Below are 13,980 nucleotides of genomic sequence, written 5' to 3'. Positions count from 1 at the left end.
TAACAATCTAATACTATAGAGAACATACATAACAGAACATTGACATTAAACACACTCAAACATATTATGCACACTAGAAACATCGTAGTGATCGTCGCCATCATCGTCATCATTATTATAAAAATATTGGGCTTTATACAGGGCAATATCCATTAAATGTGCTCAAAGCGCTTTACAATGGGCCCCTGGTCAACAGCAACATTTAATATATAGGACGGGACATACCGCCTATTAGGCGATATCACAATTTGTCGGACAAAGACACGTTGTTTACCGCCAGGTACTGATTTTACACCTGAGTACGGTGAGAAAATGTGAGTAAAGAGCCTTTTCCAATGACTCAACTATGCGCCGAGCGCGAGGCTCGAACCCAGGACATACCGATCCGAAAGCGAGTGTCATACCACAAGACCACATAGCCGCATATCATCATAATCATCATCATCATCATCATCACCATCATCATCATCAGCAGCAGCAGCAGTAGCACAACAACCTTCCTAATATTTCTGTTACCATCTATCACTTTCACCATTCACCCATAACACCATCACCATCTTCATTATACTCCATACTATACTATTTTTTCCTGTACCAAGCTATAGCTTGTGCTTTGATATCCCTCATTAGAAAGACAAAGGTCGTGTTCTCAGATTGTGTTCTCTCTCTCTCTCTCTCTCTCTCTCTCTCTCTCTTTCTCTCTCTCTCTCTCTCTCTCTCTCTCCCTCTCTCTCTCTCTCTCTCTCTCTCTCTCTCTCTCTCTCTTTCTCTCTCTGCTCCTTTCATGCGTATATCAAAAATGTTATACAAATTATATACATAACATTGAAACCCTTATTTCATAACTTAAAATCCATATAGACCGAGAAAAATATTTAACACATCTTGTCGAATGGTACGATTTCGAATGGTATTAGCCAAATACTTTTCTGCTCTCTGCCTTGATTTTAAGTGATATATTCATGGTTTTATTGTTTTTTTTTTTGTTAATGGCCGAAGCGTTTTAATACTGAAACATTCTATGTTTGGTATTTTGTTGTTTTACAAAAATGTTATATACATATTTGTTAATTATTTTTTTTTTAATATTTTTTTCTGAAATCATGAATGAGATTTTGAGAAAATATATTCTTTAGATCCTTGCGAGTGTTAATATATATTTTCGTATTTTTTTCTATTTAAATGCTCCCAGCAGCAAATAACGTTCTCGCTCGTGTGCTTAAGGACTCAATTTGAACGTCAAAGAAAGCCAGAGGCATTACTACTAGCTATCAGATGTTACAAGATATGGTCCACCACACACTCACAAACCCCCTTTCTTTATCATTTTGGCCAGGAATACATTAATTATACGATCCAGCCAGGGGTTCAACTCCTTTTGGCAAATTGACAGTCATCTTTCTCTTTCGAATTAAATCGTAATAGTTTTCTGTTCAAAATGAAAAATGCATTTCGTCAGTGTATTGTGGATATATCGAAAGCATGGATGATATAAATTGTGTTGGGAACCATAGACCCTCTACTTAATGGAAGATAAAAAGATTGTGTAAATGTAAACAAACCATAAAGAAATCAATAGCTTGGCCAATGAATAACACAACACATATAGACTTGCATCGTTGCCAAAAATGTCTCAAAATCGTCAATTCATATACTGTAAACATGCTTTTTTTATCCGGGCGAGAAAAATTGCAATGTGTTAATAATTGTATTTACCATTATCTATATATCAAATTGATGTTATGCGTTTGCAAGCAAAAAAATCATTTTTGACCAAAAGACAATTACATGTCAGCAATCTATTTTTGTTTTGCTAAACTAAAGACTTTTACAGCAGAGTGAATACCATAGAAGACTGTCTGAACACTCATGAACATATTAGGTTTGAGAACACCGACCTCCCGTAGTTCCCGTAATAATTCTGTCACAGTTTAATTTCGAGGAATGGCGTGTTTTTATTTCATCATAAATACTTAACCCCTTGCTTAACATATTGTTATTTTGTACGGACCAAAATGCACTGAATATGGATAATGTCAAGTGTTGATTTTCCTTAGTGAAAACAGTGTTTTATTCATGTTGCTTTACTCTCTCGTTTATTGAGATAAGTGCTGTACTCTGGAAAGATACGTATTTAAAAACCTGGCCAGAAAACACCTCATCAACTATCGATCTGTTGAAACAAAAAAAAGGTTATTTTTAAATTATTTTTGTTGTTGTTGCTAAGATGAGGGTCATTTAAACCGATCGGTATTTGAAGGATTAATTTTCTGGCACATTTTTAAATACTTGTCTTTCTAGAGTACGGCACTTAACAATAAATAATGAAAAGAATAGAAGCTATATTCTTACTCATTATCGGTCATAATATAAAAAAAAATATTATGTTGTGGGTAATTAATTTGTGTTAATATCGTTGACTTTAAAGAAGTATTCCTTTAATTATTCCGTTGAGTAATCTTTATGAATATTCGGCTTCTTGTATGACGGTCTCAGATTCTAAGAAAATATATGTATTGCCTTGCGAATGTGAATATTTACTTTCGTATTTTTTTCTATTTAAATGCTCAAAGCAACAGATAATACATTTGAGATTGCTTAATCTTAAATACAAATATTCTCTTCAATTCTGTTGATTGATAATTCATGAGCAATTAATTGGACAAATATATGATAATGAAAACTTTGAGTATCGATTTAATTGCGAGCAAAAAATGGACCATTAATTTAACCTTGAAAACAAAGTATTGTGTAAATATAATTTTTTTAAAAATGAAAATAGAATGACATTGAAGACATTTTAACCTGGAAACAATTAAACGCCAAAGTCAAACAACATGAATGCTGTTTCATTTAAAGTCAAATCTTAAGACTGTTTTCCAACTTGAAATTGATTTGTTTCTGACGAAATGCCTTTTAGGTATGACAGTGGCAATGCTCTGACGCTGAATTAATCTGACAAAAGTTGTTCCATTTCATTGCGGCGTCATCACGCATTGTCAAAAACCATGTTTAAGTAAAAAATATAATTGATAGAAATTGAAATCTACAAAGGATCTTCAAAAACAAAAACATCTCAAGGGTGACCAAATTAATAAATCATTTAAAAGTTGCCCTCAAGTGATCATTCGTTTATTCCTTGCTTCAGTTGACGTGCAAATGGTCTGTCACACTTAATAATTATGTTTTTGTTTGTCGACGAAAAGACAAGAGAATCTTATATATTTAATGATTCGGAAGTTTCTGTAAGGTAGATGCTACATGGATTTGAAATGTAATGACATTGATACCAGGACATTTTCTCAGTTGTTTTTTTTCTATGTGTGTGATTGGATAACAAACTCCTTTGGACCCTTGTTTGTCTAAATGTTCTTATATATATATATATATATATATATATATATATATATATATATATATATATATATATATATATATAGCGTGGTTTTTGCCTTAGATAAGTAGTGTAAAAATTCCGTATTTTTAAATGTGTGTTTCTATGATTGTTTTTCATTGCTATAACTGATCTTTTCCTACTCATTTTTGATTTCCACCCGTGATGAATTCTAACAGTAGGTAACCAAAATAAACTACGTTTCGACATCTATCAATATTTTAATTTGTAAATACCAAATGTCACGTTTTATTTTTTTTTTTAGTTGATCAACGGTGACTTTTATTGTTTGTGATAGGTGGACTACACGTATCGGGGCATATTGAAAATTAATTCTTCCAAAGCCAGATTTTTTCAATTCTCGGGACTCAAGACCCTGTAACATATCCCATAAAGCCTAGACCCTGCTCTATCCCAGAGAGCTTTTTTCCTTTTTACCAATAATCAAAAGACTATGAATGAGGGGGGGGGGAGCAGTCCTTTAGAGCCATTGGTCCTTTGGAGCCGGAGTTTATTCCGGTTTCTATAGCGTGAAAAGGACAATAGCAATCGCTTGCTACCCTTTTGATCGGACGCTAGTCTATCGCAAAGTACTTTTGTCGGTCTACTTGCGTGTTATATGAATACTCTACAAACTGAGCTATCGGGCCCCCCATCTTAATGGAACCCGTTATGAATATGACTTTGAATTGCAGAGTGTTTTTAAGCTATCAGTGTCAAAAAGAGCTTTTATAAAGAGCAGTGTCTACTAAACGTGATCAAAATGCTTTAAATTGACGCCTGTAAATATGTTGATTTTGAGCTCATGGCATTCAACAAGGTGTGTCCGACGATGTATTCTCTGCATCGAACATAATCCTCAGGATCGGGTAATTAGCAGCCCAAGTTGATTCCGCCAGCTCCCTCAGAAGACTGTTGAGTTTTTCTATCTTCCGGGCAACTCATTCGAGATGCACCCGATAGGTATCGCTGCCTTCCTGCGTCACCCCCAGATATTTTGAATGCGGCTCATATTGGAGAAGCTACATAGGTGAAATGCAGTGGCCACGGTTTTCGAAGTGTTCATCTTCAGATACCATTTGTCGATGTAGGTTTTGAGTCTGGTGACGTCCTCGCTTTGAGAATAAAGAGTGCCCAGTCGCCCGTGTATCCCACCCTCATTGAGGAAGAGTTCGGGATTAAACAACATTGGCGCCATAACAGATCCCTGATGGACCTCATTCTTCAGTTTCCTAACTTTACTCGTAGTGTCTCCCAGCGCGACGTGGGGTTTTCTTTCCACTAAGATTGAAAATAATAACTTCAAGGTCTTTTTGCACCTTATGATCTTTGCAAGTTTGAGCATTAATCTTTCGCACTAGACCGTATCGTACGCCGCCGATAGGTCTATAAATACAGCACCAGCTTGCTGTTTACTCTCGAAGCCTGTCTCAATATGCTCTGTAAGGGAAATGACCAGTTCCTTGTTGTACCTCCCTTCTTGGGTGGCAGAGAAGCGTCTAGGACCGGTCCCTATCGGTTTAATATAACTCACTCCAATAATTTGTACAAGCAGCTCAATAGTGATATGGGTCTGTATCTGTCGGCCTTCTTCGCCGATTTCCATGGCAACTATCTCAGCGTGCTTCCACACTTGTGGGAGCTTTCCTTTTGCAAGGACGTCAGACATTGCCTCTTCCAGCCAGGCCCGTGCCCTGGAGCTTAGATGTGTCACCAACTCGAGATATATGCCATCTATCCTTGCTGACTTGCTATATTAGGCTATATAACTAACTATATGTGCGGGGTTTGGGGTAAGCCCTGTACGGGTTTGGGTTCCGAGCGTCCGTATTTGTGGCATGGGAGTATTTACTTCAATTTTCCGTTTGAAAATATCTAAGTTAACCGATAATACCTCACAAATATCAACCTATGGGCTTCTGTTTATCTGTGTTAGCTCTGATTACCTTTTTTAGTACGATTTTCTCTTTGTCGTTACATTTCTTTGTAATCCATTGCTTTCTGATGACACCATTTACAATATTAGGATCTCTTTACCGTCATCTCTGATGACATTTTGCCAACCTATTTTTTGGGTTCTTTTTGTTTTGCTTTAGTTACTTCCTTATTTTAAAAAATATGACCGCATTGTTTCCTTTACTTTTACTGTTTTACATTAAAATAAAAGAGAATGTATTAGGTGTTTTGTGACTTTCTCTATAGGTAAAAGTTTCTACCATCTTTCTCTCTCTCTCTCTCTCTCTCTCTCTCTCTCTCTCTCTCTCTCTCTCTCTCTCTCTCTCTCTCTCTTTCTCTCTCTATCTATCTTTTAAAACAAATTGTGTTACATTTTCCCACTGTCTTAGTTTTTATCTTCTCTTTATACATTAAATGGCATTTTAACCATCATAAATATAAAATGTAAGGTATTGTAAATTGCAATTGTATTGATACTAAAAAAATTGTTAATTCGAATTATACATTTCTCTAAATGGAGTTAAGTGCAGCAGCTGAAGATATCTCTTACTTTCTGGCAAAAAAAAAAGGAAAATTAACTGACCTAATGTTTTTGTTGAACACATTAAAATTACTGATTGTGGAATGATAGCTTGTGAACAGTTGATTTCGAACTAAAATTAATTCAAACGAGGTCTACATTGAACAAATTGTTCAAACAATGAACTTACGGATTTTGGAGTGGCTACCATTGATGGTAATTTTGGTAAACGTTCCATGGACTAAAGAAGAAGCAAATATGATTGATAATCTTGTATCACATGAAAAATCATTGCAGAATGAATTGATGAATGGCATTGATGATACCAAAAACATTTGCATTGAATGTAAGGTAAGTTTAGAATTTTCCTATCTAGAGATTCAAATATATACAAGGCACAAATGAGATGCATAAAAGATAAAATAGCTTAATGTTTTGGATAATTATTTAATAAATATGAGCTTTAATATAGCTCAGGTGGAGGGGATAGGAATCGGTCGAGATTGAAGTCAAGTTTGTTTTTCTGACCCCTGTCAATCCACCAGTAATTGGATATCTGAGTCTGTTAGATCTGGTATAAAATAAATTACATTTGACTAAAATCATTTCCACAAGGTAGGAGTCAATTGCTATATTATATCGTTTAACTCCATAGAAACCTCTATATGCTTCGCATTGAAACATCGCAAGGGTTTAGCGCTCATTTTTCACATATCGAGTCAAATCCAAAGCATAAAATCGTTTCCAAGACGAGACATCAAGCCGTTGAGCCACAGAATTCAGGAACATCACAGATTAGAGTTTTTTAATGGATTTTTACAAGTTATTTTAATTGATCCACATTCAAAGTGAAATTATTTTGGCCAAAGGCAGAATCAAGCATTCAGAAAGTTGTCATATGGCATAAAGTTGTTTAGTTTGTTATGGAAAGTACTTTTAAAGCATTATTTAACAGTTAAAAATAGTCTGTCAAACGCACATAATAATGAACTTGAAACAGTATAGGTCACGTCATCTTTAATAGGGAAGACCAGTATGATGTCAAAAAATTGGTTTCTATTTCAATGGGAGTGTAAAACCACTTTTCCAGAGGACTGGATACATACCTTGTGTAATTAATCGTCTGGTTTCAGAGTGATGGCCTCTTATTTTCTAGTCTAACTATAGGCTGGTCGTTAATAACGTTCATCAATCCTCGCTCTTTTACGTCCTTAAGAATATGCCTATACAGCTTGCTGCTACTGAAATGGTTAGGCCACCTTTATACAACATATTCATTGTTAGTTCTCCGAAGGACTTGTTACGTACACACACCCAAAATGATTAGGAACCAAAAGAGTAGAGTGATTAATAACGTCAATGAGGACTACGCTGGATAGTAAGTAAGTTATTAAGTAAGTAACTAAGTTAGCACGTATTTTAGATAACTGGGTCTGTGGTTCAATTCAAAAGAGTTATTGTCCTTTTCCAGATTGTTGTCATTTCTGAAGCAAGTTTAATCTTTTAAAATATCTCCAAAATCTTGATAAAGCAAACATTTTAATAGAAAAAAGGTGAGAACTACTAAGGAGAAGAGAATTGTAATATTATTATGTGTCTTATTGTAGTTTCTTCCGCAAATTAAGTCTCACATTGTGCAATTATAACGGATTTTACTTTGAATATAATTTTCTAAAGGCGTTTTCTAAATCTCTCCATCCCGACATAATACCGTTTTAAGACGGGAGGTCACAAATATAACCCTAGAGTTGTGTAAACTCAGTACCGCTTAGATAACAAAAATACTTTTGTTATACATCATAAAGTTCGAGACAAAACTTAAAAGAGTTCTTTCTCTTTATTTCGTGTATAATTCTAAAAGCTGTTTTGTAAAATATCTCAAAAACTATTTTGAAAGCAATACCTTGCAAACATTACATACGTTTCTAAACAGAATATTATTATTAATTATTAATATATTAACTCTCTCCTTACCGATCCTTTTCCCCAAAATGGCTGGCTTACCCAGCAGAAAAATTACATTTTAAAAACTCAAACAATATCTCTACAAAACAACTTTATATTCTTTTTATTTAAACAACGATCATTGCGATGAACAAAATAAATCTGAATAAGAAAAAATGTATATTGTGTCGTAACAAATGTGACGATTTTGCTGTAGGTGGTAAGGAGATGGTTAAATGAAGTATAATTTAGTGGAGCTATTTAAAATATTGTTGCTATATTGAAAACAACTTCTGTTGTTTACGAACCAGGACTTCTATCTTTTCCGGACACCATTGAATTATTGATAGATGACAACAATCTAAAAAAATAAATAATGCAGAGGTTTTTAAATTAATTGCCATTCCCCAGAAATATTGGCCAAGTCTATCACATGTTGCCGACTACTATGACCTTGTTTTTCTCTCGTAATTTCATTTATGGGCATAGAAATAAAACGTTAACAACTAACATCTTGTCTTCATTCTAAATAAAGTCATGTAAAATTTTGGTAGAACTACTTTCACAAAATATTTGTCGAATGTTGTAACTTAGTTGCTTCATCTGACAACATTTGAATAACGTACACACCGCACTGAATTAACCCCCCCCCCCCCCCCCCCCCAAAAAAAAAAAAAAAAACAACAAAAAAAATAACAAAAAACAAAAAACAACCCCCCCCCCCCCAAAAAAAAAAAACAAACAAAACAACTATACTGGAGATATAGTCATTCCTGCTTTAACGACAACCTCTATATAACGACCACCTCTACATAACGACCAGCTCTGTTGACACCCTTCCGTTTTTTCTCTATAATTTACTTTATATAATGAAAATCTCCCTGACGCGACCAAGACCCTCTAAAGTCGTGATCTTAACGGGCAACCTGTCTATAGCGACCACTTGACCTGAAGACCTCTTATTTGAACTTCGCTGTCACTTTTTTTACTTGATCTAAGCATAACTGTGTCTGTGTGTATGTGTGTGTTCAACGTTATATTTATTTCTCTGCATCCATTATGCTTACCTCTTTTAGAAAATATCTCGTGACTGACGAATGTGTAGTCGTTGACCTGAGGAAGAAATTTAATTATTTCCCCCAAAGGTAGAATATGCTCTCAAAGCTTGGTTGAAAAGAAGACAGAATAATAAATCTACTGATGCCAATGTATATTTTACGGAACGCGTGTTCTAAACATATTACAAGACTACAACAGAGAGTAGAATTTTTGTACGTCTGCCGAAGAAATTTGGTGGTACAGTATGTGTAATGAAGATCCACGAAACAAAGAGAGTGTTGTCTGCTGTCAACAACCAAGCAGTGAAAAGTGCAGAGAGCTGGCGGAAAAGTTCTGTTTGTACTTTAAAGGGACTGAACCACAGTTAGGTCGTGCTTCTCTTTCTTTTGTATTTTAAAGAGGAGGAACCATATTTAGGACACACTTCTCTTTCTTTTAATTGCCTGTGATGGGACTTGAAACGCAGGACCCTTACTGCCGTTTTCTAAAAAATGTGGCCAGGAAACTCGTCCTTCAAATCGAAAATGATTAAACGCTCTTGTGTAAAGCTCTCAAACCTTGTGATAATCCTCCATAGTTATATCCAATAACAGTTTCGTCCCTAGTCTGCCAAAGATAATGGGCTAGTGTAAAGACCACTGAGACTTTGGCTTCATTGCCTTTCTGAAAAAAAATAATCTTTGATCAAGTCAGAGTATTTCTCAGTCTGATAAGTGACAGCGCCATCCATTCTGCTGTCAAATAGTGTATAAAACAACGTGCACTGAGAAACTAGTTTGTCAATTTAAGTTCACCTGAATACAATGCAATGTCACAATTTTTGCAATGAAACAGTCTTTGGTATGTGTGATGTAGTCATTTTTTGTCTACGCTATGAAGGGCATCTGCGAATCAGCACATCTTTGGAGAGAGAGCCATTACTCAAGTGTTATACGGCGGAGAGAGCACGTTTGTATTTGTTGTGACCGATTTATTTGACTCCATGACATTAAAGGTCGAAGTAAAATCGACGAATAGTAACCGAGTTAAAACCTTAATGACGGTGTCTAGGTGAGAAGAGCATCTTAAACGTCTTCGTGTTGTTGGTATATAAATAGTAAAGGGTAGAGATTTTGGTTTAAACCATTAATAAGGTAAAATGTTAATATCCTCTCATGGCATTTCATAGAGATTGGCGACTGCGCTACGGGTCGAAGGTTATTAAATTGAGTCCAATTTTGAATAAGTATATTTCATTCTCATGATATTATCATTATATTACTCACTAAATTATATGATTGTCATTTGTTCCGGCAATACAGTCAATTGAAATGTCCATATTGTGGACAATAAAGATTTATAATAAGCTATCATTATTTTAATTTCAGAATCTCCTAAACTTGATTCAGGATCACAGCATGATGCATAAAAATAATCCATTTCAAAGAAATGGTAACTCGTCGACACCAAGAGATTTTTTGAAGCAATTCTGTACATCCTTCTTGCTAGCAGATTTATCAGATGACGAAAATCTGTGTGATGTAATAGTAGACCATTACATACCCAAGGTGAGAAATATGAATAGAAAATAATCACTAAATGATACATCCCGGGTTGAGGGGGGGGGGGCAGGGGGGGGGCAGGGGGCGGGGCAGGGGGGGGGGGGCGGGCAGGGGGGGGGGGGGGGGGGGGCGCATAAGACAAGAGCAGCGTGGCTCAGCGGTATGGTCTTTGCTTCGTACTCGAAAGGTACCTAGTTCGATTACCTGCCGCGCTGTGTGGCCATAAGCAAGTCACCTCGCCCCATCTTTCATTTGGCGCTGCACTAAGGCCTGGGTTATTCAAATCTTCGCTTGGAATAGACCCCAAAGACAAATTTCCCGTTTGGAATGAATAATGGGAATTTTATTTGTCTATTTAAAAAAAAATTATACTGTTATAAATTACACGAAATACAGACTAAATTATGATATGTAAACATAAACTGAATGTACGTAGTCCTCATGATGATATTATTCATGATATGAAGAATGTCTTTATTGCATATGAGAGAATAGTAAGATAGATAGTAAGAATGAATATGAATTTATTAATCACGGCACTTGTCCAAAGTCATATTGATGTTATACGTTTAGCTAAACATTCAAAACATCCGGCAGACAGATATAACGTACCAACACACAAAACTGTGGATATTTATAGTCTTATTATTCATCTACTTTAGTAAGAAATAATCACCAAAATGCTGTCTAAAACAGTAGAAGAGAGCTGAGTGACAACTTATTTCCTTTTTATTGGACTGATAGCTCAGTTGGCAGCGCACTCGCTTCACCCGCAAATAGACGGAGATCGATTCCGGTGCGGTTTTGTTCTGACCCCCATGCGACCCAGCTGGGTCTATTAGATCTGGCGAAAAGTACTTTTTTTGCTTACAGTTCAGTGGTCACTCATAAACGTAACATATTGAAAAATTATTCCAATTTCGATTTGTTTTCGTTACAAGTATTATTATTATTATTATTATTATTATTATTATTATTATTATTATTATTATTATTATTATTATTATTATTATTATTATTATTATTATTATTATTATTATTATTATTATTATTATTATTATTATTATTATTATTGTTTTTACTACTATTATTGTTATTATTATTATTATTATTATTATTATTATTATTATTATTATTATTATTATTATTATTATTAATATTATTATTATTATTATTATTATTATTATTATTATTATTATTATTATTATTATTATTATTATTATCATTATCATTATTATTATCAGCAATACTATTCTCACTACAATTACTTTTAACAATATCGTTATGATTATGATTATTTTAATTCATATTCTTATGCTTATTTTTCTTCTCCTTTTTTTTTTCCTTTTATTATTATTATTATTATTATTATTATTATTATTATTATTATTATTATTATTATTATTATTATTATTATTATTATTATTGTTATTACTATTATTATTGTTATTATTATTATTATTATTACTATTATTATTATTATTATTATTATTATTATTATTATTATTATTATTATTATTATTATTATTATTATTATTATTATTATTATCATTATCATTATTATTATCAGCAATACTATTATCACTACAATTACTTTTATCAATATCGTTATGATTATGATTATTTTAATTCATATTCTTATGCTTATTTTTCTTCTCCTTTTTCTTCCTTTTATTATTATTATCATTATTATTATTATTATTATTATTATTATTATTATTATTATTATTATTATTATTATTATTATTATTATTATTATTATTATTATTATTATTATTATTATTATTGTTATTACTATTATTGTTATTATTATTATTATTATTATTATTATTATTATTATTATTATTATTATTATTATTATTATTATTAGTATTATCATTATTATTGTTCAAGAATATTCATCAAATGGATGTTACTTCAGCATTCTTAAATGGTGAACTTGAAGAAGATATATATATATGAAACAATGAATGAACAATATGAATATTCATTTTCTCCTTGACAGCTTGAGATATGACTGCCCTGACTGACTCAAACCTTGCAACTAGAGCATAAACGTCATCATAATCTTCTCCATACACTTGACTATAACCTTGGGCCACAAGTCTAGGCTTATATCTTTGAACAGTGCCATCAGGGTTCAGTTTCCTTTTAAAAACCCATCTACAACCTATGACCTTTCTTCCCTCTGGAAGCTTAGCAAGTTTCCATACACCGTTTTTAAGAAGGGAATTGGATTCGGTAGTCTGATGTCACGCGCCCGGCAACGGCGGCCATCTTGGTTCTAAACAAAGAAAATCTTTACTTTTTATTCTTCATGCTGGCGAGAACTTTTCATTCCCTTTTCATATGCCTTGTGATCAGAATGTGTAAAAGTCAAAACATGATCAAATTGATGGGTTTTTTTTCCTCTGGATACGCTTTTAAGCTCGCCGGAGAAATATTTCATACGGCGTCCGCCATTGTTCCAATAGTTTAGAGCCAGTGTTACTAAGTTACCATACGTCATTAGGAAGGAAGTGACGGTACGACTAATGAATCCTATTGTACTCATTATCAGCTGCCTCTTTCCAAAGCTTACCATCATGCCTTTGCAGTGCTTCAGATAGAGTTGTAGGCTCAGCATCATAGCTGCTGCTGCTACTATTACTAGTGTACATCCATTCTCCATATCTCTCAACTGGTTTTGTAGCTCTTGTACTCCTTCTTATTTGTGCTTCAGTTTCATTAACATTACCCTCTAGGTTTCTTGTTTCATGATCATTTTCAGTCTCAGACTCTAAATTTAGATCAAGAATTGGACACTGAAATTCATTTTCCTGAGCTTCATCTCCCTTACTTGGCAGACCTTCAAATCTCCATTCTGTGAAAATAACATCTCTACTTAGAATAATTCTTCTCTTCTCAGTATCATGAAGCCTATATAGCCTTTTGATGTTTGACCGTACCCCATAAAAATGCACTTTCTAGATTTTGGATCTAACTTCTTTCTTTCATCCATTGGGATATGCATGTAGGCAGTGCACCCAAAACTTTTCAGATATGAAACATTTGGCTTTTTGCCTGTAAAAAGCTCCCTGGGAGTCTTATCACCTAACACTCTTGAAGGACTCAAGTTGTGAACATGCACAGCTGTATTTAACGCCTCAGCCCAGAACCTTTGGGGTAACCTGGATTGAACCAACATGGTTCGGACCTTCTCAATTAAAACTCTGTTTAAACTTTCAGCAACTCCGTTCTGTTCAGGAGTTTTAGGAACGGTGTACTCATGTCTAATTCCACATTCTAACAAGAACGCTTTAAATTCATTAGACTTATATTCCCCGCCATTATCTGACCGCAAGATTTTGATTGATTTCCCAGTAACTTTTTCAACCATGGTTTTGAACTCTTTGAACACACTCAAGACTTGGTCTTTAGTTTGTATAGCATAAACCCAGCAATGTCTTGTGCAGTCATCAATGAATGTTACAAAATATCTATAGTTTCCCAATGAGTTTGGTAAAGGGCCGCACACATTACTGTGAATCAAACCCAGCACATCATTGAGACATTGGTTTTCAGAG

At 34.0% G+C, this 13,980-nt stretch overlaps 1 protein-coding gene across 1 annotated transcript in view; it reads left to right on the top strand.

Annotated features, from left to right (window-relative positions):
- Nucleotides 1–3,227: 3,227 nt before the first annotated feature.
- The window catches only part of LOC144963688 (sphingomyelin phosphodiesterase A-like), a 110,251-nt gene continuing 99,498 nt past the window's right edge, over nucleotides 3,228–13,980 (top strand). The window contains exons 1-3 of the mRNA XM_078897643.1: nucleotides 3,228–3,274; nucleotides 5,920–6,221; nucleotides 10,241–10,420. Coding sequence (XP_078753769.1) covers nucleotides 6,051–6,221; nucleotides 10,241–10,420 — 351 coding nt within the window. The 5' untranslated portion in view covers nucleotides 3,228–3,274; nucleotides 5,920–6,050. The remainder of the gene's footprint in view (nucleotides 3,275–5,919; nucleotides 6,222–10,240; nucleotides 10,421–13,980) is intronic.

Source organism: Berghia stephanieae, chromosome 2, assembly GCF_034508935.2.
Source record: "Berghia stephanieae isolate SIO BIC M18660-M18661 chromosome 2, UCSD_Bste_1.3, whole genome shotgun sequence".
NCBI lineage: Eukaryota > Metazoa > Mollusca > Gastropoda > Nudibranchia > Aeolidiidae > Berghia > Berghia stephanieae.
The sequence above is the reverse complement of the archived record's forward strand: the minus strand, read 5'-3'. Positions and strand labels throughout refer to the sequence as shown.